Source organism: Sorex araneus, chromosome 3, assembly GCF_027595985.1.
Source record: "Sorex araneus isolate mSorAra2 chromosome 3, mSorAra2.pri, whole genome shotgun sequence".
NCBI classification, from domain to species: Eukaryota; Metazoa; Chordata; class Mammalia; order Eulipotyphla; family Soricidae; genus Sorex; species Sorex araneus.
The window spans coordinates 29,130,119-29,156,916 of NC_073304.1; the positions used below are offsets into that span (position 1 = coordinate 29,130,119).

The 26,798-nt window shown below is 46.7% G+C and overlaps 1 protein-coding gene across 7 annotated transcripts in view; it reads right to left on the reverse strand.

Moving 5' to 3' along the window:
• Nucleotides 1–328: 328 nt before the first annotated feature.
• SIPA1L1 (signal induced proliferation associated 1 like 1) overlaps nt 329–26,798 on the reverse strand; it is a 356,124-nt gene continuing 329,654 nt past the window's right edge. For 5 of the 7 annotated variants that reach the window (XM_055133895.1, XM_055133897.1, XM_055133896.1 and 2 more), the window contains 7 exons: nt 15,619–15,858; nt 14,609–14,774; nt 9,474–9,720; nt 6,694–6,840; nt 4,294–4,402; nt 2,729–2,813; nt 329–2,278 (listed from right to left, as the gene is read on the reverse strand). In XM_055133895.1, the coding sequence (XP_054989870.1) occupies nt 2,135–2,278; nt 2,729–2,813; nt 4,294–4,402; nt 6,694–6,840; nt 9,474–9,720; nt 14,609–14,774; nt 15,619–15,858 (1,138 nt within the window). In that variant the 3' untranslated portion in view covers nt 329–2,134. The remainder of the gene's footprint in view (nt 2,279–2,728; nt 2,814–4,293; nt 4,403–6,693; nt 6,841–9,473; nt 9,721–14,608; nt 14,775–15,618; nt 15,859–26,798) is intronic. The other 2 variants (XM_012933609.2, XM_012933610.2) reach the window with 1 other exon arrangement.

Sequence of the window (26,798 nt, forward strand, 5' to 3'; positions counted from 1 at the left end):
CAGTCAAGACAGCCCAACAACGCTGGTCTCAGGGAAGGACAATGCTGTCATGGAAAATCCACACATGGATAATGAAGGGGGAACTAATTATAAAGGGCTCTGCAAATATTAAATCATCAGTGGAGAAGGGCAAATTAGGAATTCTCCATGGACATGTGCACAGAGAATAAAGAGCTTATTAAAATTCTAAAAGGGGCAGAAACTTTCATGAATCATTGTTAGCGTGAAGGGGCCTGGTGGAAATCAGGATACAAAGAGGGGTCCGTGAGTTACCGGGTGGTCTTTCGAAGAAGAAAACCTCAAGCAATAATACCAAAGTGTTTTAAAAGAGCGTTTAAAATGAATTTTATTGTTTGGATTTTACAAGTAGTCTTTAAAGGCTTCAAACAAGAATTCTGTTGCAAAACTCTAATAAATAGCTTGCCCCAAGTCCCCAAACAAAATCTAAAACAAAATAAAAAAACAAACTCAGGAGGATAAGCAAGAATTCAGAATGCCAGTTTAGCGCTATTCTTCATTTACAAAAAGTTATCAGGCAATGTACACGCTCCTTCATACAATCAGCAAAGAGACAGTCGAGATCTTTACAAAGCACTCTGCAATCTTCCTATTTCCATGATAGAAATGTCACCAGATAAACAAAAAGGTCATGGAGAAATTACAATCATGAATGAAACAAAACTATAGCATCAAAGTCTAGGGGTGGGGAAGGGAGGGCGGGGAAGGGGCAAGAAACTCCATCGGTTCTGTCGGGGATGGAAGAAGGGAGGGCTGGGATGACTTGGAGCCAACATCCCAGATGGTCGGATGTTCTCTTCGACCACAGTTGCCACAGAAAGGGCACAGGTGTTGGTTTAAAGGAAGGCAAGGAACAAGGTTATCAGAGGCTCTGCTCGGGTCTCCCAACTCTGGGGGCCCAGGGTCCCTGTGCTCGGCAGGAAAAAGAACACGGATCATTTCTGCCGCAGAAGCCTCTGGCTGGCCGCAAAGGGGCAGGAAAGGCGGCCGCTGCACTGGGCGCACGGGACATGCAGGTTTCAGAAGCCCGTTGTTCCGTTTCAGTCATCGCTCCTAATAAGCAGGCGTCACATTCACCAGCTCACTTCTCTTAGTTACAAATATGGGTGCAATCTGGCTTTTTAGAGAGCAGGATTTATTTATTAATAAATCGATTTGAGCACACTAAAACGTACCAATTTGGACATATTTGTAACTTAAAAAAAATCTGAATCAAAACCTCTACTTCCCACCAAAATGTATACGGATGATAAAGTTTTAGTTTGGAGCAATGCTGAAACCAATTAGCATTTGGAACCCGGAAGCTGTGGCACGGAATCAGCGGTTCCAATTCCGTAGGATGCACTGAAGTCAAAGCGGCACAGAGCGCCCCTAGCGGAAGGAGGCGGAATCACAAAGCGGGGCTGGAAAAAGGGTGGGGGGGGGCGACCCCCAGGCACTGGCGTGCTCCCGCGCTCTGGTTTCTGGACTGGCTACCCTTCAACCACCGCCCAGCTGAGCTCGGAGATGGGGACAGCCAGCACTAGCTCATGCACAAGTCATTCCAGGGAGGTAGGCAACACCTCCCTCTGCAGGCAGTTTAGAAAGGAAGGGCAAGAAAGCACCCCTCCCCATTCCCCAAAGAAACAATTTCAAAAAACAATTTTTTTTTCTAGGAACAATGATATTAGTAAGGAGGGAAAGCCTGGGTTACCTGAAAATAGAGAAGAAAGAGCTGATGGAAAGAGAAGCAGATGGGGATGACAAGGGGACTCCAGTCCCGGGCCGGGTCTCTGCTTTTTTTTTTTTTTTAAATACATAACAGATAAAGATATTGTGCAAAAAAATAAAGACATTCACATTTTAGCAGTTAAATTTTTATTTTACTTTTAAATTTTTTTATTTGCTTTTTTTTTTCGTTTTTCTTTTCTACAAAAGGCAGATAATGATTGTTGATCTGCATTATCTGTCGGCTCCTAGGAAGGAGGCGGCCACAGCGGGGGCAGGGAAACTGGGAGGGGCTGGGGAACTGCTCGGAATGAAGGGCGGTGGCATGAATGGGAGGGGGGCAAGCCCTCCCCGGCGAGTGCCCCTCCCCTCGCCCCCACCCACCCCTTCTCCGCCCCCTGCAGCGCCCCTAGCTCATGTCTATGGTGTTGAAGACCCACTCGGTGAACTTCTTCAGCTTGTCCGACGCATTCTGGGACTCCTCCTGCAGCCGCAGGTTGTCCTCCCGCAGGTGCTGCACTTCCGCCTGCAGGTGGGCCTTGTCTTCCTTTTCCTGGGGGACAGAGCAGGGCAGAGAGCACTAAGCGGGGGGCCGGCCTGGCTCTCCTGTCCCAGTCCCGCACCCCAGGCCTGGGCGTGGACTTCTGGGGTGGGCTGTGCTGGGCAAGAAGGGGGCCAGCGCTCAGGAGGGTGGTCTGAGATTTCAGACCTTGCCGAGGGCACTGCTGCCCTACTCCACGAAACTCTCTCGGGAAGCGGGAGGTGGTCGTCTGCGTGTGAACGCTGCTGGGCCACCCGTGGCAGGGGCTGGCTGAGGGGTGCAGGCCCTCGCCAGGCACGTCTGTGGGAGCTGAGCTGCAAGCAGCCCCCCTGGCCTCGATGGCTGAGGGAAAGCAGGGACCACCCCTTCTTAGTCCACAAAGACTAATTTTAAAAGGCCAGCAAGGCTCAAGGGCCCGCTGCATGCAAGCCCTGGGCACGTGGCTTTGGGAGTCGTGGTTACCTTCTTCAGGTCTTCCCGAAGCATCTTCAGCATACCTTCCAGCTGGTCCACTTTAGAAGCCAGGGTGGGAGAGGAATCTTTACTGCTGGGAACAGGAAAGGAAAGGTCAAAAGGTCAGGTTGGCAGCCACCTGGGGGGGTGGGGGCGGGGCCACCAGCGGGGTTCGCTTGCGATGCTCTTAGAGGCGGCTGGACACTTTTACAAACGTTTAGCTCCACGTGTTCATTCCCAGGGAGCCAGGAGCCAACCACCACCCTCACCCACAAAGATTTAAGATGTTTGCTACGCCTTTCGCAGCAAAAGTCTGTGCACTCCACCCTCTCTTTGTCTAAAGGCATCATCATAAGAGAAGGTACATTTTGGGATTCCCTCAGATTTGGCAACATTTTATTTTTAAAGTTTCCAACAGCCAAACTAAGAGCTACAGTTGCTACCCTCCTGTACTCTCTACTGAGAGTGGTTTCTGCAGGTGAGAGACTCCCTGAGGTGACGAATCCCATCTCAAGTTCTGAATCTGCAACATGAACCAGCCTACCTTTCCCCATTACTGTTAATGACCACATTTTATGGATACCTGCATTCTGTATTTTTTTTCCCCTTCCATTTGTGGCCATATCCAGGTGTACTCGGGGCTTACTACTGGTTCTGTGCTCAGGAATTGGCTGTGGCAGGGATTGGACCCAGGTGAGTCACTTGCATGCTAAGTGCCTTACCACCTATCTCTCTGGCCTGCTATGTGCATTTAAATCAGCCTTCAAAGATTAGAAGGGAAGAAACTCCACATTGATGAGGTTAGTCTGCACCAGGGAGCATTCTCTGTGCTCCATAGCTGGTGGCCGAGAGCCCTCACATGTATGAATGAAGTGTACATATTTATCCCATGACCTCCTCACATGAAACAGAGAGAGACCCTGGCACAGCTAGACAGAAGCATGAAGTCGCATCTCAGAAGCAAACCCACTGGGTGCGGTTCCTACTGGTTTCCTAAAGGGAATCATTTTTTGGGGGGGCTTACTCCTGGCTCTATTCTCAGGGATCACCAGGAATGGTGGGGTCAGGGATCAAGCCTGGGTGTAAGAGAAGCACGCTACCGGCTCTCTTGCTCCAGCCCGTGTTACAGGGGTTCTTGACTCTCCCTTGGACCAGCTTTCTAGTGTGGGTGGTGGCAGGAGCCCACCAGGGTGCTCAGACACAGGCAGAAGTGTCAGCGTTTGCATCAGGTGACATGTGCTGCTGAGACTCCAACAGCCGACCCCAGGGCTCCACGCACGCATGGGACTCCTCAGTGCAAATGAGTTCTCTTACCTTGTGAGAGGCCTTGAGGGCACAGAGAGATCGTGGCATCGAGTAATGACTGCTTTTATCTGTGACTTCAAGTCCCATCAGGATGTTCCACTGTGTTGCCAGCCCTCTGTTACAGGACGCCCTAACTATAAAGTGTCATGTGTCTGGCAGTATAGGACTAATCCATGTGGCCTCCATCTCTCCCCATATCTGCTGTCCCTAGTGGAGGGGACACAGGGGTGCAGAGTAGGACCCTTGCCCCGGGGGTGGTAGGGACCAACCTGCCATACGACTTCATCTGGGCCAGAGCCTGGTCCTCCAGTTGGTTGGATGCAGCACTCAAGGGGCGATGGTTTTCGTCACTAGCAGCAAAGAACGAGGCTCTCTGGACTGCAGGGGAGAGGAGAAGCCATTCAGTATCACAGAGAACAGGCCGCCGATGGCCACGCCAGCATCGCGCTGAGTCTGTGGGCAGCAGGCGTGGGTGTCCTCTCCGCTCCCAGGAGAATGTTATCACTGTTCCAGGCCACGAGAGGATAGGAGTGCTGCTTCCATTTCCAAAACACTTGCCGTCCTGCCCTTTCTAGCACCCCCTTTTCTTCTCTCACCAAAGTAGTATTCTAGTAAGTGTTTCCCTGGAAACGGGCCGTGTGTCAAATTTCTAAACCAAGGCCTTCCACTTAGTGATGATATCAAATGCATTAGGGGGTCTAGATTTAAGCTTCTTGAGATTTCCTGAGTACGTTTTAACAGGAAGTCTAGTGTCTAGCTACCCTGATGGGTTTTAAACCAAGTATCGACCACCTATGTTTCAAAATAAACCCACTAAAAACTTGAGCCAAGGTTACAAAATCAAGCTAGAAGAAAAAATTATTGAAACAACAATGAAAACTTCTGCCATTTAATATAAAGGAGTAAAAGGCAAATTAAGTGGAAAACTGAGTCCTGGGGGGAATTGCCATTTGCGAAGGTGGAGATTCATTTTACGGGATCTGATTATAAGGTAAGTTACTGTGCCTAGATTGCCTGAATTCTGTGACCTCATCAAGTCTTCCTGAAAACCAGCACCTGGTGGAATCCCTTTCAACTCACCCACAGAAACATCTGAACACCCTCAGTTTGGAATGAGAAACCTTGGTCTCTTCAAGAAAAGAGAGCTGACAACCTTCTGGCAATATACTACTTGAGCTCGTAATATTTCAGTGTATCAGGTCAGCCCCTGTGTAAGGACCTGCATTTAAGAACAATAGGTAAACCAAAAAAAAAAAAAAAAAGAACAATAGGCCTGACCATCTGTCTACTTCCCTACAACTAGCAGAGCCAAGAGGCGAGAAATAGTTTGATGTGGCAAAGCACATTCTGGTTCTCTAGAAAGCTGCCACCTTATTTCTAAAAAACAGCAGGGCGTATATCAACAGCTCTAACCTGACACGTATGGAAAATCTGTCTGCTACAGAATTAGCTATGCCTACATTCAAACTTGAGATGAACCCACACCTTTGACCACACCCACGGAAGGAGACCTAATGCACTGCCAGGGGTCGTTCCTCTCTGTTCTGGATGGAGCTGTCTTCCTTCCAGGGAGTATGTGCTCCAGTAAATCAACATTTCTCCGGGCCTCACACCAGCCTGGCTGCAGCAAGCTCTGAATGGATACTACCAAATCTGCAACCTTTCAAGGACTGTGCTGTTTTATCCCTCATGCCCCAAAACTCAGAGTTTTCACTTCTTTCCCTGTATTTCCTCATTGTGCATTTTAAAAACACATAAATATGTTACTTTAATTATCAAGGGTATTGTGGACAATATTAAGGTAAGTTTTGAATTCATTTGTTTTTGACTTTGCAAAGTCGAGTTTGGTCTTAGTGTTATGGCTCACTTGGGAGGAACAAAAAATCTCCCGAAGTCCAAGTGAGGAATGACTTATCCGGGACTCTCTGCTCCTCACGGAGGCTGCACGCTCTCAGCGGCTGGCTGGAGCTTATCGCTCGTTCTCCTTGTTTAACCCTGAGAAACAGGAACTTGTGAGTATCTTCTTTATCTTCTTTGATCCTCTTGAATTCATCCTATTGCTATTTTTTTTATCTTCTGCAAAATGATTAATCTATTCTAACTATAAGATGTACTTCAGGTCTTAATAAAGCAAAATGTACCAGTACCTCTAAGAATCTAGCAAAAGAAAAACCGCCCACGAGCAGGCAGGCAGGAAAGAGTGCGGGCTGGAGACTCGTTCCCTCGCAGGGCTGGGCGCAGTTAAAGAGGCCAAGACCAGCCTCTGTCAGCACGGGGGCTGGGCCCCACAGGACACGCATCCTCACGTGTCTGACTGTGTCGTGCAACCTCTTTATAATGTGACAAAAGACTGGCATGGGATTCGTGTTGTTTTCAGCCAGGTCCCAGCTGGGGCTCCCCCGCCGCCGCCCGCCTTTACCACAGATGACGAGGCGACGCTTCCATGTTCTAACTCCCTCTGGAGAGGGAACACTGGGTTCTCACTGAGTACAACAGGCAACTGGGGGGCCCTACTGAGGGCTGGGAAACTGTCATTGTTTTCCAGCTATGCCAGTGTCAGGCGCATGCCGCTGGTCTGTTGAGAGACACTGAGGGGACAGAGACGTGACCGGAGTGGTCACGTGAACCCCACCTCAGAGAGGCTCTGCCTGGATCCTCAGTGGACTCACCCTCATAGGCCTTGGCGGCATCCACCAGGTTGGACCAATCCAGGTCGGTAGCAGCGTCAGGCAGGGGCATTAGCCCAGGGTCAGGCATGGGCACCCTCCGTGTCTCCTGGACATCGGTGAGCGAGCTGTCTGAGGCCGAGAACTCTCCTGCAGGAAGAGACAAGGGCTGAGACACTCACTCCCCTTTCCATAGGAGAGTCCCATGACCAGGGCAGACGAGCTGGTCATTTGTTAGGAGCAACCTGTCCGGCCTGGAGGCAGGCCTGGCGGTGCGTGGGGGACCAGATGGGATGCTGGAGATCGAACCTGGGCTGGCTGTGTGCGAGGCAAGTGCCCTGTCCACTGTACTATGCCCCGTCCCTTCCATTCATGTTGGAGTAACTCCCTGTAGCTCTCCTCTGGTAGCATGTCACAGGAAAGTTAGTTTTGCACTGAAACAATGTGTGCTTTTGTGGGCTGTCATGGGGCCCAGGGCAGCACCAGTCAAGGGACTTGGGCTGCAGTGGAAGAGAACTCTTATTTTGGGGCCACCAGTGGTGTTCAGGACTCACTCCTGGCTCTGCGCTCGGGAGATCATAAGCATACATGGTGCCAGGGATTAAACCTGGGTTGGCCACATGCAAGCCAAGTACCCCACAATGTACTATGGCTTAGGCTTGGAGTCTCCATTCACTGGAGAACTAGGTTTTAGAGACAAAACAGGGAAGCTCCTTGGGAGGGGACAATAGGATCCTCTTTATCTGGGACCAGATTTCAGGATGGGACCTGAAATCTGGTGCCCTCCTGTGGAGTCCCTGGGTTCCCAGGGACTGGGGGGCAGCAGCCACCAGGCACGGTCCTGATGAGGATGTGTGAGAGCCACGAGATGCACGGCTCCACACCGGAGCTGACACGGGGGTGATTTTAGAATGGTGTTGCATCATTGTCCTTCCCAAGGACTCTATACGGACCCAGTTAAAAGGGTCCCAGACGTCAGAGGCCTAAGGAAAGCATTCTGAAGTACAAACGTTAAACCATAATAAACCCCTGCTTAGCTAGGGCAAGGGCCCGGGGCGGGGGGCCAGGGGCACTGGCTCTGGTAAGGGCATCACTTAGCAGGCCCTGGCATGCAGCCTCCCAGTGGGGCCGTCTCCAGCACGGTACTGCGGCATAGAAACCCATGCCAGCTTGGGGCTGGCAGCGACAATCTCGAGTAAAATCCCAAAGCCAGCCCAGAAATACCTGTTTACAAGGAGTTAAGGAGTTTCTTCAATTATGATAGCCTGGTAAACCAGAGTATATTTAGTGCTTGTTTTTCCCTTTCAAATTACATAAAGAACTGCTCTGATGTGCAGCTGCTAGTTATTAATGTGTTTAAAATTAGCAAAATTATGAGTAAATGGAAATCAACAAATACTGCCAGATATTAAATGCTCAGTTCTATTTAAACTCGCTCCCACCAAGGGTAAGTAGGTGGAACAGACAATTTTGAGTGTCACTCACAACCCTCTGCCCTTTTATCTCCGGGGCCCAAATTTCCATATGGGGAGGGAAGGAAGTTGTCCCTCCCCACCCCCAACCCCATCTCAGTGATGTTTAGGCCAAACAAGGTCAGGCTGATCCTACAGCCCTGCGAGGACTGCACCGTGCCAGGCCTGGGACCCAAGGGTGCTGCTGGACTTCTTGGCCCTGCTGAGCCCAGGACCCCAGGCTGGACCCATCTGCTGGGGGAGTGAAATTCAGGCTGTCTGCATGGGATGGAAGCTTCCAGAAGCTTCTGAAAGGCAGAGCCCCCTTTGATAAGAGGCCCACACACAGGCCTCCTTGAAGGAATTATTTTTATTGCTGCAAAGGTAGAACTGTGGGAACACGAGAAAAGGACTCCAGGGAGGCTGGAACCCACAGGAGCAATGGAAGTTAGGGGAGAATGGCCCAGTGTTGGGAAAGAAAGAGGGGCCAACAGCTCACGGTCAGGAGGCTATTTCGGGGAGGCTCCATAACAAAAGGGGTCTATCCTACCAGCCTCCAACTTGGGTCAGTGGAAGTGACTTCCCGGAGCAGACAAAGCAAATTCAAGCTGCAGCTGGATGGGGGAAGTGGGTGGTGGAGGGGGCAGCTCAGTGACATCAGCTTTGATTCCAGGCTAAATCCAGACAGAAGAGACAGGGTTGGAGCAACGTGTGTTATGATAAACAAGCAGGAACACAGGCTCCGTGAAGAGAGATCTTCGGGGGGGTGGGGTGGGGCGTAGCTCCCCAGAACTAAGCGCAAATCTAACACCTCATGATGCAGCCCACGCGACAATCAAGGCTTTTATGACCCAAATGCAGGCACATGGAGGTGTCCGGCCATCCACAACTTGTTTTCCTAAAATACTGTGTTTGCTCACTGAATAAATGAATGAATGAGTCAGGCCAACGAGTGGCTGACGCACAGGCACTACTCGCCCAGCCTGGGAAAGACAGTACAGTGGAACGTCTGGGTGCCCGCCATGCTTGGGGGGAGCAGGTGGGGACATGTCTTGACGAAATAACTAATTCAGCGTTAACTGTATTTGTCCATTTAAACAGCTAAGGGATGTTCCCGTGAAAACAGCAATTCCCAGATGACTCTCCTGGACCAACAGAATGAGCAGTTCCCTGGCAGATCCAGGACTTCATCTTACTAAGTGCCCCAGGTCCACTGAGGCTGAATGTCTACACCATAAGGTCTGGGACCCCAGGGGGAGAGGATGACGAGGGAGGGTTGGCGAGCGTCTGTGGTACAGCTGTTTCTGGGCCCGTGGGCCACCACCTCCTTACCGTGCAGTGACTTCATCCCCAAGGTGTAAGAAGGCCTCCGCAAAGGGAGAGACTTGGGCAGAGAAGGGTAGGTGCTGCTGAAGAGGACATCGTTGGGCAGGGCCTGGTCCAGCAGGGATGCCCGAGAGGGGAAGAAGTGCTCCCGCTGGCTGCTGTAGATGCTCTCGTCGGACAGCGTTCTGTGCAAAGCCCGCCTCGAGGTCGGCGTGGTGGGGAAAGGAGACTGCGGGGAGGACAGTGCGTGGAACTGGAAGACACGGTCGGGACAAGCAGGAAGTCAGTTTCTGACTCTGACACTCAAGACCCTCGGCGGGGGGTAGAGGTGGGCTAACTAAGTCACTGTTTTGATACCCTGTCAACTTCTGGACCCCACCGTGGTCCTCTCCCTCTCGCCCCGGAGCGCCTGGTCACACAGGGAAGCCAGCGCAGGGCTTGTTACCCATCAGCACAAAGCACAGGAGAGCTGTGATTCTGTGGCTTCATCAATATGGTGTCACAGTTCTAAACAAGATTTGTGACGAGACAGGTTTGGTCAGTGGATGACTCCTGGGTCTTTGACTTAAACCAGCAGTCTCTCAGAGAAGGCCAGCTCTCCACCTGTGACACGGAAGCCCGGGGCCTCTCAGCTGGATGGAGGACAGAGCAAAGCCTGGAGCTGCTCCTGCTCCAGTATCTCAACACTGGATGAAATAATGTCCAGGTCTCCCAGGAACGGCCACAGTGCCAGGAGGGAATTGTCAGAGATTTTCCCAGTGATTGCATGTTTGCTGTACAACAAGAACAACTGATCATATAACCTGGAAATTCAAGTAGTAGGTGGCTTCCGTTAACCATTAACTACTAGGTTATGCTGAATAAATAGGTCTCCTGAGATAGATCACATTAGAGGAGTTTTGGAAATCATTTAGTTCTGACAAATGACTATTCACGAAATAAAAACAGGGGAAATGCCTTTGCAAATGACAAATATCATATAGTTCCTATTCTATCACGTGGCAACAATTCCCAGTAGTTTTCTATCAAGAATATCTTTTTGGCTTTTATGAATAGGTGGAATTTTCCTTGAGATTTTTTATTTCTGTCAAAACAAAACCAAGCTACTGAGTATTGTGGCCACTGAAAAACACTGTATGCATTAACATCCTCCCAACGTCCGACATCCCACTCAGTTCCCTAGATGGCTATTCCATTTGCAGAGGAACTGTGATCACTGTGAAGATGGGGGATGAGGGCTAAGACACCGTTTGCCGCTGCAGCAGAGAGGGGATGAGAGCAGTGGTTCATGAAGGGGGTCCTCAGTTGCTCTCCTGCGTTCTATGTGTTTCCGTTCAACAAGCAAAGGGTGAAATACTTCAAAGTTACCTGCAAACTGGCTCAAACAGTTGCTGTATGCAGGTAAAAGAATAATTAGCCAAGTGCCCTGCAAATGAACAGCTATGTGCAGGTGTATTCACTTTCACAAATTCATGGTGAATTCAACTGAGGTAGGTCCATGCTTGCCTAGGAAAGCCAGCTTGGAGCCCTTAGGTGGAGACACTTGGTATGGAAATGACGCCTTCCCCACTCCCTTTTATGGGGTTTGCTCAAATAAAATGGCGACTGGGACCAAATGACGACCAGCTGATGAGAAACCAGCATTCCCAGAATCAGAGATCACATTGTCCCCAGCGCAGGAGAGAACTTATGGCCCACCTGGACAGGAAACCACCAGGATGGATGAAAAACTCCATCCCCTACAGAAAATAGGCCAGACCAAACACAGGTTCCACTGGTCTTTGTTCCCTCCCTCCCTTCTCCCACCTGAGACAACTTAAAAGGTCCCTCAGTCTCCCCCAGGGCACAGCTCTATCCTGGCCTTACCAGAGGGTCATGGAGTTCCGCCCAGGAGCGTACCCCAATAAACTTCTCCTATTTCCTTTACTTTATCTGTCTGTCCTGCTGTCTGCACCAAGACAGGGCTCTCAAATCTATCACCTTTCCAGAGAAGAGAGGGCACGGACTTGTAAGTAAAAGCCAAACGAGATAGAAACTCCTTGTCTCCTTCATTTGTAAGAGTCTAGGACTGGCTTGTCAGGTTCCTGCCTCAGAGCTTTCTATTCAAAAACTGTTCTCAGTCTTTGTATTTGTTTGTTTTGTGCTTCAGCACTTCTGGTTCCAGCAAAGTGATTTCCTTATCCAGTAACTGTCCCATCCTGGTCGTCTGACAGAGGAGAAATCATGATTAAGATACTCCAAGGAGGAGTAAAGCAGCTGGCTTTCCTGCGGGAAAGGGGGATGGCGGCACAGAAGGGAGCGGGCTGTCATGTGAGGACCATGTGAGGACGGGAGTTGGTCCCCCATGGGCCCTGCTCCATCCCCAGGTGTGTCCTAGCCTGCTGCCCTTCCTCCCTTGGAGCCAAGGGCACTGCCCAGTGCAGCCAGCCCCTGGGAAAGAACCGGGCAGAGTGAGAACTGACTGGCTAAGGTGTTCTGAAACTGTGCTCCAAGGAGCTGACAGGGTTTCTCACAATGGGGCAGGTCAGAAAAAGAAGGGGGACCCTGAATGTATCACAACCTCCCAGCCCCCAGTCAGACAAGCGGAGCTTTCTTGGTTTGACCTATTAGGCTTCTCTGTGTAATTTTATTTGACAAGAGGTTCCTGAATTTGGCACTAGGCCCCGTGGATGTGCTCTGTTCCTCTATTCCAAAGCCGAGGAAAAGGCCTGGAGAGGAGCCATCTTGCTCCAGGCGTGTCTCTCCTCACTCTTTCCAGTCTCCCTCAGAGCCGGGAAATGACTGTCTGTGAAACAGGTCGCCTGACGGGGAGCCAGCAACAGCTGCTCTTCCTCTCCCCCGGGAGCCTGGCGCTGGCTGGGAAGCAGGACCCTGGGGCAAGCAAGGGTATCCCGTTATCAGCCTGCCCGTGTGGGCTCTCAGGGCCGGACTTCCTTGAGGCAGCAACACAGGGCCCTGGAGCTCCCAAACGTGGCCCCATCCTATGACACCTGGTAAAGTGCCTGGTGTGGCCTCGCCCGGTGAGGTGGAGGATGCTCACAGGAAGCCAAGGTGGGTGAGTGGGGTCCAAACATGATGGCTCAGAGCAGGACACCCTCCTCCCCACAGGCTGTCTGATGCAGGCGTTTGGCGCCTCAAGCCAGTGAAGCCTCCTGGAGCCAACCCAAGGGCCTGTGGGCCTTCCTGACACAGTGAGCCCCAGCCAGGCAGACGATGACTCTCTGTGAAGACTTGCAGAGACACTCAGCTGGAGCTACTTAACAGAAGTCAAACCTAAACGGATGAACTGGAGAGAAGAGTCTTTCTTTCCCCCCCCCGCCCCTGCCCCCAACTCCTGCTTCCAGCCTGCTAGGAGCAGCTTAGCCGGCAGAAGCGTTCTTTGCAGAGGGTCTCACGGTAATAGAGACAAGAAGAAAGTGCACCCTGTCTCAAAGAGGAATGCTAAAGTCATTCATTTTGGAAACAAGAGCCAAGACCTGGAATAAGGGCGAAACAGACATCTGCTTTCAATTATTTCCACTGCCGGAGTAAATCAAATGCAGGAACGTTCTGAGCTTGCCCCTTTCCAAAATAGTTAAATCAAGAACTGGAGGAGAGATTCCTTTCAGGGCAAGTTTTATTTTCTTCTAACCTCACAGGAAAAATCTGAAATAAATTTTTAAAAAAAAAATTTGAAATTGGTACTTAACATTTTAAATCCACCTCCTTGGGTTTTGATGGATAAAGAAGTTTCAAGACCTATCTTTTGCGAGGTTGCTAAGGAGACCATTTGTACCCTGGGTGGTGAGTCAGGACTGTTAAGTGCTGTCTTATAAAACATAAATCACAAGGATCAGGAATGGCAAGTCTTTAAAATGATTCATGTTGATGTTTATGTTAATCAATCATTTATTTCTCAATAAAAATCCAGTTTGGTCTTTGGAGCACACTTAGTTTCTGCAAACGTTTACATTTAGGAGATGTATCTGACCTCTGGGGCATATGCACACACATCAGCATGAGGGAGAAAGCCCACAGCTCCCAAGGCCCTCGAGATTCTTGTACTCAGAGCAGTTTGAGGTGAACTAGTTCTCAGAGTCTTTCTTAAATTACAGGGGCCAGAGCAATAGTACAGTGGGTAGGGCGTGTGCCTTGCACGTAGCCGACCCAGGTTTGATCCCCAGCCTCCCATACGGTCCCCTGAGCACTACCAGGAGTTGTGATTTCTGAGTGCAGAGCCAGGATTATGCCACAAGCATTGCCAAGTGTGACCCAAAAAGCCAAAAAAAAAAAAAAAAAGACAAAGAAAACATAGATCATTTAACTAGGAACCTAGAGAACGACAAGAAAGAATCTAGAGGTGAAAAAATGTCAAACTGTACTTCCTGGGGACAAACTCTATCTCTTGGGGAAACCCAAGCAATGTACACTGACAGACATGTCTTCAGCTCAGAGTCAAAGGCCGTTGGGCCCAGCTCTGAGGCCAGGAGTTTGGCACTGCTCACTTGAGAGGGCAGAAGGGGAGCAACCCTATAGGGGCGTGACATTAACTCTCCCATGTGGCCATGCAAGGGTCTGGCCAGTGACAAACACACATGCTAAGCAACTGATGAGTGATGACAGGGGAGGGGGCCTAGGTTTGGAGGTGGAATTCAGAGCCCGGAATCCTAAGGGCAAAGTGAAACTTTTATGAACTAAAGAAAGTCTGGAAAGTTCTGAATATGAGGATGAAGACTTAGTTTGCTGGACTGAAGAGATGGCTTAGGAGTACGGGGAGAGTGTCCATCAGGCAGGACTCTCAGTGACTGAGGGGCAGACAGGGGACACCATGGGCAGCAGCTGTGAGTAGAGGGTAGGATGTCACCGAGGGGCTGTGTGTGGCAGGAGGACCTGTCAGGCACATTCTTACAGGAAAGCTTCTGACAAGAGAGCCACAGGTACCTCTGCAGAGACTGGAGAAGCGAATCATGTTCCAGGAATGTCTACACCATATGGTCTGAGACCACAGGGTAGAGGGTGACTAAGCACTGTGGAGACTGGGAAGTGGCGGGCAGTGGGGTCCAGTGGAGAGGAGCTGGGAGCAGACATTCCTGAGTGAGAGTGACTGCGGCAAGCAGTCGACCGAGAGGTACGTCCCTGCCACAGGCGACCTCTGCCCATACCTTGAAGTTCTTCTGGGATTCCGAGGTTGGGCTTTCCAGATCAATGAGTTTCTTGAGATCTTCCTCAATAGTGGACTTGGAGGTTGGCTTAGGGGATGCCCGCAAGTCCCTGGTTGAGGCACGCAGCCTGGTGTGGGCTATTTCATTACCATCACTCTGGTGACGCCTGGAAGAAAGACAGCAAGAAGCAGAAACTGAGTGGACAAGATGAACTCCCGTGAAGGATGTAACCAATAGGGAAGTATTAAAGGAGACAAAAGATTTCCTTCTCTTCAATTACATAAGAATCTAGTCGGATAATGCTTGTTTAAAGAAACATAACCAATTTGAAAGACAAAATTAAAAGTCTGATGAACTAATTATGCTTTTGCAGGAAACTCTTAGTCTACTAAGCCAAAATTAGCAACAGACTTATTAATAAAAGACCACAAGGCAGGAATCCCAAACGCAACCTCTTTATGCGCAAAAACAGAATTAATTCATTTTTTTCCTGCTGTACTATTTTGTCAAAAAGTTATTTATATTCAGGATAAGTCACTTATTTCCAAATATCCCCCTGGGTGCTTCCTGGCCCAGTTAAGAATTCCATGGGAAGGCTAGGACTAATATCATCAAAAGCACAAATGCAATTTTAGTAACAGAGGGCAATTACCCTGAAATCTGCTCTTCATACACATTTTTTCCCTTAGGAGATCTGAGATTCTCAAATCAGAATGTTTCACAATACAGCAACATATGTGGTGTATTAGGGATCAGACTGGATTCGTGGCCTACAAGGCAAGCGCCTTACCTTTTATACTATCTCTCTGGCCCCAACATCTTTTTTAATGAATGAAGTGGAGCAATGATTTAAGACAAGTTTCATTCAGGGAAAGGAGCTCTCTTTACCACCCTGTTTCACACCCCCCATATCCCCAGAACCCTTTGCTGTAGGAAACTTCCCGATCATGTCTGTTCTCCATCATGTTAAAAGTAAATCATTCAAGCAAGAGGTGCAAAAGAATTCTTACTTTCTTGTGTCCATAAATCCCACCGAGTTGATGGTTCCTTCGGGTTTTTTCCATCCAATGAGGTACTTGCTAGTAGCGCCCTGGCGAGGGTAGAAAGTCCTGGGGCCAGATGAAGACGAGGAGGAGGAGGAGAAGGAAGGTGCCAGCTGTGAGGCAGCGGCAGGATGAACCTCCTCTTTAGGTGAACTTCGGGCACTGGAGAAGACAACTGGGCTGGCAGAGTGTCGGGAGCTCATAGTACTGGGGAGAAGCGGGACAAAGACAAAAGAATCAACTGTGCATTCTGGGGGTCAAACGATCAGCTATAAAAGTGTTGTGTGGGACAGGGGTTATATCCAGGTTAAAGGATGCAGACCATTTCATGAAATGTTAATGGGGATGACTGGCTGGCCTTCCTTGCTTTCTCGCTTTAATTTACATGTCTGCTGTCAAAGTGACAGATGGTCACTGGGACTTTGTTCACACAAAAGTCGAAATAGCTGAGACTGTCAGGAACATTGGAACAGGCAGCCACTGCTGACATTTGTGTTGGTGAAGTCTAGAGGCGGCATGTGACGGGACAGCTGTCAGTATAACGCTGGGCACACTGGCCGGCTGTGGCGCCCTCCTCAGGAAGGGGCCCTGACGCTGGGTCCCGGGCTAGGCTGAGCAGGGGAAGGGGCTGTGTGCGGTCATGCTCAGAGCTCTCCCTGCACTTTCAACCCAAGGCCTAGGGGGCACACGGGGTCCCTTTCTGCAGGGCTGTGGGCATCAATGGTCACTTTCTAAAATCTTTTTATCAGAATGAAGCTGGTCCACAAACTTACCCGCCACAAACTCAACTTAAAATGAAATGGAGACAAATACAAGACACAAAACTCTCAGATGGAAACATTAGGAGTACATTTCTTGATGTTGTTCTTGGCCATGATTTTTTGGATTCGATACCAATAGCAAAGGCAGCAAAACCAAAAAAGAAACAAGAGCGGTTACATGAAATCAAAATGTTTCTACAGCCAGGGGAATACGCAATAATGTAAAAGGGCAACATATGGGATGGCAGAAAATATTTACAAATCACATATCTGATAAAGGTATAAAATCTAAAATAAGGGCTTTTTTCAAACAACTTGACAGAAAAAAAAATTTTAACTAACCCAGTTGAAAAATAAGATCTAAACAGAGTTTTCTAGTAAGAGTAACGGATGACTAATGGGTGCATGCAAAGGTACACACTATCACTAATGAAAGATAAAGAGATCAAATCCACAATGAGGTCTCCCTTCATAGCTGACAGAATGGCTATGATCAAAGAGACAAGAGATAGCAAGGAGGCGGAATGGGAACCTGACCTCAGCAAATTAAAAATGGGCTGGGGAGACAGCTGTGTGGTCAGGAGCACACACCTGTACACACAGGGGGCCTGGTTAAGATCACTGGCACTACATGGGCCCTGAGCGCCAATCACCAGGACAGCCCTGCTGGCCCCCAGTGCCCCTGGGTCCAAACAGGACCACATACATGACAGTGTTTGCACGTAGAACTATCTGGCTTTGCTGACTATTGCTAGCAGCTGTCAGTAGGGGACCCTGAGCACTGCTTGGGAGGCCCAACAAAAATTAAAAACTGAACTAACACATAATCTAGTCATTTCACTCTGGTCCTGTATCAAAGGAAACAAAATGATGAACACAAAGGTATCTATGCAGCTCAGTGTTTACTGTTTACTGATGAGAATTTCGAGTACAAAATTCACTCTTGCCAAGAGATGGAAACAACCTATGTGCTCAATCATGGATGGGTTGAATGGAGAAGGTTATGCATGTATGCAGACAAATGTATATTTATACACATGTTTACATACACAACAAAACATCATTCCATCACAAAAAGAAGAAAATTCTGCCAACTTCGACAACATGGATGGGCCTTAAGGACACTAATAAGTAAAAGAAGTCAGGGGAAGACAAATACAGCAAAGATCTTACATACGGCAGATAATAAAACCCTGATCCACAGACACAGAAAACTAACTGGCAGATGCCAGAGATGGGGCAGGGTTGGGTACAGTGGACAAAGGTGGTCAAAAGGCCCAACCTAACCATTACAGGATATGTAAATCCTGGGGATGTGATGTGCAGCATGGTGGCTGAAAAATAAAAATAAAAAGCTATTTTGAGGGATGGAGTGATAGTATAGTGGGTGGGAAGTTGCCTTGCACGTGGCTGACCTGGGTTCAATCCCAGCATCCCAGATGGTTCCCTGAGAACCAGAAGGAAGGAGTAACTCCTGAATATATAGAGCATCACTGGGTGTCCCCCTGCTTTTCTTTTCTTTTCTTTTTTTTTTTAAAAGGCTGTTCTAAGCTTTACTTAAAATATTACAAATGTAAGGTTGGAGAAAGAGCTCAATGGGTTTGAGCTTTGCATATACTCTTACTTATGTGAGAGGCCCAGGTCTGACCCTCAGCATCACATGGCACCCACAGCATAGCTCACCACTGAACGTCAAGATGGGAGCAGCCACTGAGCACCACTGAGGAGCCCCAAACCCAAAGTAGTCCAAAGAAACCACAAAGAGAACAAATCTAATGTCTACAGGCCTCAAGAATGCCATTCGTAATACTTAGAATGTAAGATATTTACTGAGGATGAGAATTTTGATTACAAACATGGTGGGCGTTTAACTGTAGCATTTCAAGACTTTTTTCTCAGTGATCTCAAAGGATTCAGGTTCATCCTATTTGAGTTCTATTGGATTCTCCACGTTAGGCAGAGACCAAAGAGACTGGGCTCTTACAATGAAGGATGTCCTGATGAAGTCCTGGTTAATAATATGCCAATATTGGCCCCTTAGATATAACAAATGTATCATAGTCACACAAGATGAGGACAACAAGAGAAAGCGGATCAGGGGGAGAGAGGAATTCTCTTTAAGGTCTATAGATCAAAAACTTTCTATAGCTCAAAAGCTATTCTAGAATTTGAAGGCTATTAGAGTAGAGGAAATAGTAGACCATCTACCCACTAACAGATTTCTGTCCATAATATATAACTAAGTCTTAAAAGTCAACAAGTCAAACAACCCATAAGAAATTATACAAAGATAGGGGCTGGAGTAATAGCACAGTGGGTAGGGCGTTTGCCTTGCACTCAGCCGACCCGAGTTCGATTCCCAGCATCCCATATGTCCCCTGAGCACTGCCAGGAGTAATTCCTGAGTGTAGAGCCAGGAGTAACCCCTGTGCATAGCCAGGTGTGACCCAAAAAGCAAAAAAAAAAAAAAAAAAAAGAAAAGAAATTATACAAAGATAGGAAAAGAACTTTCATGAAAAAGAATCTATAAAACACAGATTAACACTGGTGTTCAACATCACTTACCGGGAAAATGTATACTAATGCTCCAAAGAGCATCACTGCATATACATGAGAATGGCTAAAACTGAAAAGATTTATGTCACTGGCAAGAAAGAATAAGAAAAATAAGAGAAACTTTCACACAGCTGGTGTATTACTTGTTACAACCACTTTGGCAAAATGGTTCACAGTCTCAGTTTATGTTTAATGTAGACATATTCTATGATAAATCAATCCAGTGCAACACAAATATGCATATATGTATCAAAGGACACACATAAGAATCCATACAATCCCCAAACTGGAAGTACTCCAAACGCTTATCAACAGTAGAATCGATGAGTTGTGGTATGTTCCTCAGTGTAAATATATACTACAGCAATGAAAATAAACTAATGCTACCAGCAACACATGGATGAAATCTCACCAACATAATAATGTTGGTTTAAGGACCCCAGGAAAATACATATGGTATGTAATTTTGCAAAAGAAGAAAAACAAGCCCATGACTAAGATTTAGAAGGGCTTATACCTTGTGGAGGAGAGGGGTGGAAGGATCTGGGTACAGAGAACTCTAGTTGATCTGGGAAGTGATTATATGGTTATGTCCATATGTAAACATAGAACTTGTTGTCTGTACACTTAAGACCTGTGTCTTTTCTGCATGTATATTACAATTCCATGACAATACATTCACAAAAATATAGCAAAATAGATACCCCGAAGAGAGAAGGCCCATTGGATATCTGGGGCCCCGCACAGAGAGGAGAGAGGGGCAGATGTGGATGGAGGAACAGAAGAACACAAAGAAGGGTGAGCTAGGGGGATTTTCTACTCTAATTGGGTCTTTTTAACTTCATGCCAAATCTAACCACCTCCTTAAGTTTTCTGTAATGAACAAGGAGGAACTGGGCTCAAATTCACAAAAACAGAACTGGGCTCAAATTTACAAAAACAGAAATAATGACCTGCTAAACTCTAGTCCTGAGAATATTTCCCCCTCAAATATTTTTTTGAGCTAGAGAGGAGAGGAAGGAACAGTAGAAACAAACAAACAAAGGCCTAACAAAACTTCAAAGGGAAGTATGAATGGACCTTTTTTTTACAACGAATATCTCATTTTCTTTTAAGGAAGAGAGGATGCAACCAACTTCCATTGAGTGCAATACACTGAACTAATGAGAACCAAGGAAGACTGGGTCTCTGGAAGAGACTGAAGATGGAAAGAAAGAACAACAAAAAGAAGCAGGGATAGGGATGGACAGATAGACAGACAGACAGACACACGGAATCAGTGAACAGCACAGAGACCCGAGCTCAACCACAACAATGCATTAGTACAGGGAATACCCACAGAAGCTTTTGAGATGGTAGGGATGCAGTCTCTGGGGGGATAATTTCAAACCATTATGACCCGTTTGTGCCTATTTGCTAGTTATCTGGAGAAAAGATCTAAACTTTGGTTTCATTTGAAAGCCACTGGACAAGAGGTACATTCATTTGAATTGCTCATATGTTACATGTCTCAGGAATAGGCATTAAACAAAAAATTGGTTACACCCAGCAGTGCTAAGGACTGCGATTGGCTCAGTCCTTAGAAGCGGCTATTGATGCTGCTCAGGGTACCATGCAGTGCCCAGGACTGAGCCCAGGCCTCCAGCACGAAAAGCTCATGCTTCAGTCCTTTGAGCATCTCTGGCCTGAATAAACATCTTGATATAATAACACTGATGTCTAAAATCTTGGGACTTTCAAAGATTAAATGCTTAGTCAAAATAGAAGTAATTAGCCATCTGAAGAGACAGCAAATTGCAAAGCCTGTTAATTTACAAATCATACCTCAATGTTTTCCAAAAATAACTATGCTGGGTTTAGCTATAATGCAAATACTGCATTATAAAAAAAAGGAGAGTGATTGGAATGGCTGAGAAACATCAAAGGAGACAGCAATATATACAACATACACTTCGGGGGGGGGGGGCACTTTCCTTATGTGAAATAATTAGTCCCATTGTTTTCCTGAGAGGTATTCAATAAGTTTCTGTACTAGATTATAAACCCTTTGAAGGCAGGGATTTGTCTTTGAATATTTAACTAGAATATAGCAGACTCCCACAAAACCATGTGAACAAAGCATTTCTCTTTACCACTTGTATAACACATTCTATACTTCATGTCTTTATCTTCCTTATATAAGTCTGTGCCTCCCTGTTAAGCAACCAGGAAGAGTAGGCACTGTTGAGCGGGCACTTAATATTTGAAGTTTGAATATCTGAATATTTGAAGAAAGGAGTTGCCACTAATTTATTTAGTGGTGCCAGGGAATTCGTCTACTGCTGAGTCACATGCTCAGTAACTAGTAGTTCATTTTAAATGTAAGGAAGAATTATATATGAAGATTTTTTCCCCCCTCCTCATACTGTATTTAGCATTGAATGTTGCTTCATGTGTGCTGCAGGAGTGAACCCTGGCTAGTGCCTGGGTGTCTCTGGTGGTGCTCAGGACACCCTGTGGGGCTGGAGACAGAATGAGGCCTCCAGCATGTCAAGCACACTCCTTCAGACCATTGAATTCTCTTTCAGTTCTTTGCAGGGGTATTCTTAAAAGGATAGTTGTTAAAAAGAAAAATCACCTTTGATTACTGGTTTTCTCTGTGAACGTGATGGCTGACACTAGCTCTCAGGGACAAAGTGCCAACACACTTTTGTTCAATAATAATTATAATCAAGAGAGTCCCTCTTAACCATTGACTGGACTGGGGGACAAATGGAAAAGCAGGAAGAAGGGCACGACTCCCTGGTAGGTCTACCTTCAAGGTTTAAATCCCCTGTGTGAAGGGGAGATGAGGATTTGATGTACTTGGCTGCTGATTCAATAAGCACATGAGGGTTACCAGGGGTTCTAAAATCATTCTCCAGGGCCTTAATCTCAGAGAATTAAATTTCCTAGAACTGGGGCACTGCCGGGGCTGTATGTATCTTGGCAAAATCCCTCAAGTGTGCCCACCAATTGGGAACCAGTGCTTCAATCCAGCTGAATTATTCATAGTTTTATGACTTCATCAAAACCAAGCTTTATATTGTGTGGATCCAGGAGGTGAACACACCAAAGCAGTGTTACTTGGCCACCCGCAGGTGATGGTGAAAATGTTCTGGCTCACAACACATCTTTGAGAACTCCAGAAATCTGTATTTTGACAGATTCCCAAAGGATTCACACATTCCTGAGACTTTAAAGATGGCTGTCTTGGCCTCTCAGTCCTGTGCCTTCCACAACAGCCCCTCTTCTTTGTGGTCCCAGCTCTGGGTCCTGCTGTGGGTGGTCCTTGCAGCTGACTGCCTCTGCGGTCCCACCCATCTACAGGGCTCTGCCCGACACACCTCACCCAAGAATCCCAGCAGTGACTTGAATCACAAAGCAACCAAACTGAAGTTGTCAGCCTCATACTTTTCCAGGGGGGCCACATGGCTGGGATAGTTCATTATCCTTGGGATTTTATGTAAACGTAATATGCTGAGATTCAGTGTTAGCCACCGCAAATTAGATCTCACCATGGGAATTATGTAAGCAAGTAATGAGCCAATAACATGGAACTGGAAAGAGAATGGTAATGAAGACATCAGGCAGAGACAACTGCAACAGCTTCTACTTTTGCTCAATTTAAAAAGTAAATTTTATTCAGTCTGCTCCTGATTCTGCTTAAGAGATTACTACTTTCACTTTCATGAACTATATCGAACATCTGCTTTAAAAAAAAGAAATGGCCCAAGCTCAAATTTGTCATGAATATTGTGGATGCATACAGACAAGGAAGAGAGGTTTCATGCACATGACCTCTTCTAAGGAGATGGCATGGGGGGCGGGGGGCAATAGGGATCATCCTGATGGGCCAGAACTTCTCATTCAGGTCTGGAGTTCAAACAAAATCAGGGGCCCAGTGCACTGCCACCAGGTAACTTTCTATCCCTAGTTCTCTGAAACTTCATAGCTGAGGATACTAGAAGACTAACTGGCAAAAAGTAGAGCTGGAAGTGGGGAGTCATGTGATAAAGGGGGTGCTGCATCTGCTTGCTGACCCTCGCAAATCATCCAAGATGTGGCGGCCTGAATGTTAGCAGCCAAAGCCCTAAATGCCAACTTGACAAGTCCTGGAAGAAAATGTTCACGTGTCTGCCTCGTCACTCAGACTCCCAGCTCTTGTGGAAAACACGTGCCAGCCACTCTCTCGGGGCTGTGGAAAGCTGCGGCAGGCAACCCTTGGGGCCCTCTGCTACTCAGTCCTGACACAAACAGTCGGGCTGCAGACAGGCTGGGCCTGCGAAGGATAATTTCAGGAGGGGGAAAGTAGCAATTAGTCACCTGTCAAATGGCCATGATGAAATCTGTGCAAAAGCTTGAATGTTGGCCTCACACCAAGGGGAGGGGAGCTGGTGGCGTTTCCTGTGATTACGCGTACAAATAACAAATGGGCCTCTGGGTGACAGATAATGGGGAGGATAATGACTGTGGAGACCTCCTCCCTGTGTGCTGAGCACTGGCCAATTCTGTTCAATACTGGGTTCTGTGATTTAGGAGGGTTCCAGGAGACACTAATTCTAAAGGATTGAGGGGAAACAAACCAGTGAAGAAGGGATGATTAAGCTGGCAAAGGGGCTATCTAAGCAATTGCAGTCAAGAAACTGTTAATCTCTACTTAATCTAGATATTTAATAAGCACAAGGGCACACTAATACACGAAGCACAGGGAAATTAGTGGTTAGGCATATGCAGCAGAAGGGGCTCCAAGGGAACATCGGAGACCTCAAGTTGAATAAGTCTATGATGCCAAACCAGTTAAGAGAGAGCGAATGAGATACAGGAATCTGAGCCTTTTATCTGGCACAGATGAGAAGAGTGTTGTGTACAGACCTGGTATCTGTAAGAGAAAAAAAGAAAAGCGGGAAACATGAGAAACAAAAATAAGATTACAAAATGAAAGACATAAAAGACAGTTATAGGTGTTGAGGGAAATACAAATCTGATGAAAAATGAGCTAAATAACTGCATTAAGGTAGGTGAAGGAGAACACAGAAAAGGAATAGGCAGAAAACCATGTCTTAAAAGGCACAGTTTGTGATGCATATGATCATTTTATATTATGTTCAAGAAACATAAAACCTATATAGTAAGTAGATGAGGTATTACTCGATTACATTATGGGACAAGCTTAGTGAAATGGCAAGACTGGGTAAAGGTTATATGTCTGGACTTATAGAATCAACTTGAACCTGAATTTCAGGATTCAGCTGTGTTTTCCCTACATTTCTCTCAACTAACCTGGAGACAGAGGCCTGTTAGAAAATTTTATTTTTATCGTTGGGAAAGACAAGTAAGGAGAGGCTGCTAAAATCTCAGGGCTGGGACGAATGGAGATGTTACAGGTGAATGTTACATGTTATCGATGAAAAAATTGTTTGCAAATGACTCTTGTTGTATCTACACATTTCATAATCATAGGCATACAAAAATCTTCATGAGGACAGCTCAGAAAAACACAGTCTCTCTCAACTACTTCCTATTTAGTTGCAGTTAGAGGAATTTCAGGCTGGTATGGGACAAAATCTTGAAGAGAGAGAGGATTTAAAACTGACCAGAATCCCTCTTCTTGAAATTATTTTCCCTTACCACCATCCCATTTCCTTTTTAAAAAAAGCATTTGGATAAATTCTTATCCTGGTAGGATGGTTTAAATATGACAAAGAATGGACTCTGTTCTTTCAGAATTCCTGCTGATCTTATAATTTAATGGCATTTGGAGAATTTGGGCTTTGCAGTTCAACTGGCTGAATGCATTAGTTGCTTCACAGAACAAAGTAATGATGAAATTTTGCTAGTGAACTCTGCATTCTGACATTAGTGTGGATTGACAGAGGTCTCATTTTTGCAATGTTCACTTAAAATTTTAACTATGATGGTTCTGGCCTTTGACGGCGGTTGGATGCCATTAAAGTTCTTGGATGAAATAATCACCCACGCCCATAGGCTGGAAGAAATGTGGACAGATCACCTGGAATTCTGCACTATTATAGCAAAACAGAATATAGTCTTGAATGCTCACTGTGTGGAGGCCCACAGGGCAAAGATTATTCCTAAAAACCACCCATAAACATTAGGCAAAGATAGTCAAATGCATGGGGAAAAGTATTGGGTTTGTGATTTTAGAGACCACCTCTTCACACTCTGAGTCGGTCCATAAAATTTAGAAAAATAACACCCTAGAAAGGAACACACAGAGATGAGAGCCAGTAAGTGTCAGTAATTTAAAAAAATTCCAGGGGAGAAAAAAATTTTACAGATAAAAGAACTATTTCTAAACAAAGGAACAGGGTGTGTGTAGGATAATATTGGTTTGGCCTTTCTGCTCTGCCACAAGGAGCTTAGGTTTATTGGGTTACTCCCATTACAGTGCTCCCATTCCTCTGCATTTACTTGTAATCTTTTTCTTTGTGCCTTGCTTCCCCAACATCAATGACATTTGGGGAATGTTAACAGTGTCTGACTCCTAATCAGACTCTGTTAACTTGTAAATATTGCTTTTCTCTTCTCCTTAAGTCCTTTGCATAGTTAGTTCAGAGCAATGTCCTTTTTGTATAAATACAAGACAGTTAATGCTATGCTTTTGTAACTGGGGAGTTAACTGACTCAGAATGATATTCACTCCTGGGCATCTGTTCTCTCGAACTAAGCCTCAGTTGCTCTTACTTTCTAGCACCCCCAAAGCAGGGTCTCGATGTGCTCTTCACATACATAGGATGCCAAAGAGGACTGAGAACAAAAATGTAAACACACAGTACTATCTACCGTGCACAGAGGCCATGTGGACAGAGGGCCCCTTACAGGAGGTAGTGGTCCAACATGCCTTCATGTTAAGTGTAAACTAAACGGGAGAAGTCCTTCCCTTCCTATATTGTCAAGAGTACATTGCTTTCCTGGCATGGGTGGCTAATTTATGAGGTCAGGGAAAATACATTCATGAAACTGAATGGTGTTGACAAAGACAGGCAGGTATTCTGGCCTTTAATAGGGGCCCCGCATGGAAGTCGAGACTCTGGACACCTTACATCCCGTCACTGACTGATGTTTGCATAAAGAAAGTCCCAAAGGTTCTTCTTATGTGCAGGTTTCAAATAATCTCCCATCGAAATGACTACTGAAAGTGTATGAGGTGCGGGGCTAGGGAGAAAGTACAGCAGGCCGGGCGCTTGCTTTACATACAACCGACCCTGCTTTGATCCCCAGCACCACATATGGTCCTCTCTGAGCATCCCAGAGGTGATCCCTGAGCACAAAACCAGGAGAAAGACCTGAGTACCACCTGGTTTGGTGCCCCCTCAAAACAAAATGTATGCAGTACAAAGACTTCATGTGGAATCGTATGCAGAGCCCTACATATAAAAGCTCTGCCCAAGGCGTGACACTGCTGTACAATGAGCTCGGAAATGCAGCAGTGGCTTTGTAGGAGTTGGGAGGATTTATGTTATTAGCAGGCTGGTTCATGAGTAGCGGCCGGGGTCATCAGGCAAAAGATGAGAAACATTAAGGAAGAATCCCTTTCTCTTTTTGTTCATCAAAATGCACCCAGCTGCTGCCTTATGAAGACAGGGTGCTGAGTAACTGCCCCTTTTGGTCATGGCAACCCACACGATGCTTACTGAGTGCTGTAATGAGCATGCACGCAATTCCCTGACCACCCATGGCAATCAAAAATATATGTGTAAGGTTCTACCTTCATAAGTCACTATTTTGAGTAGTTTATTATACTGTAAGACCACAAAAGAATGTAAATATAAAAAAGTAAATTAAAAC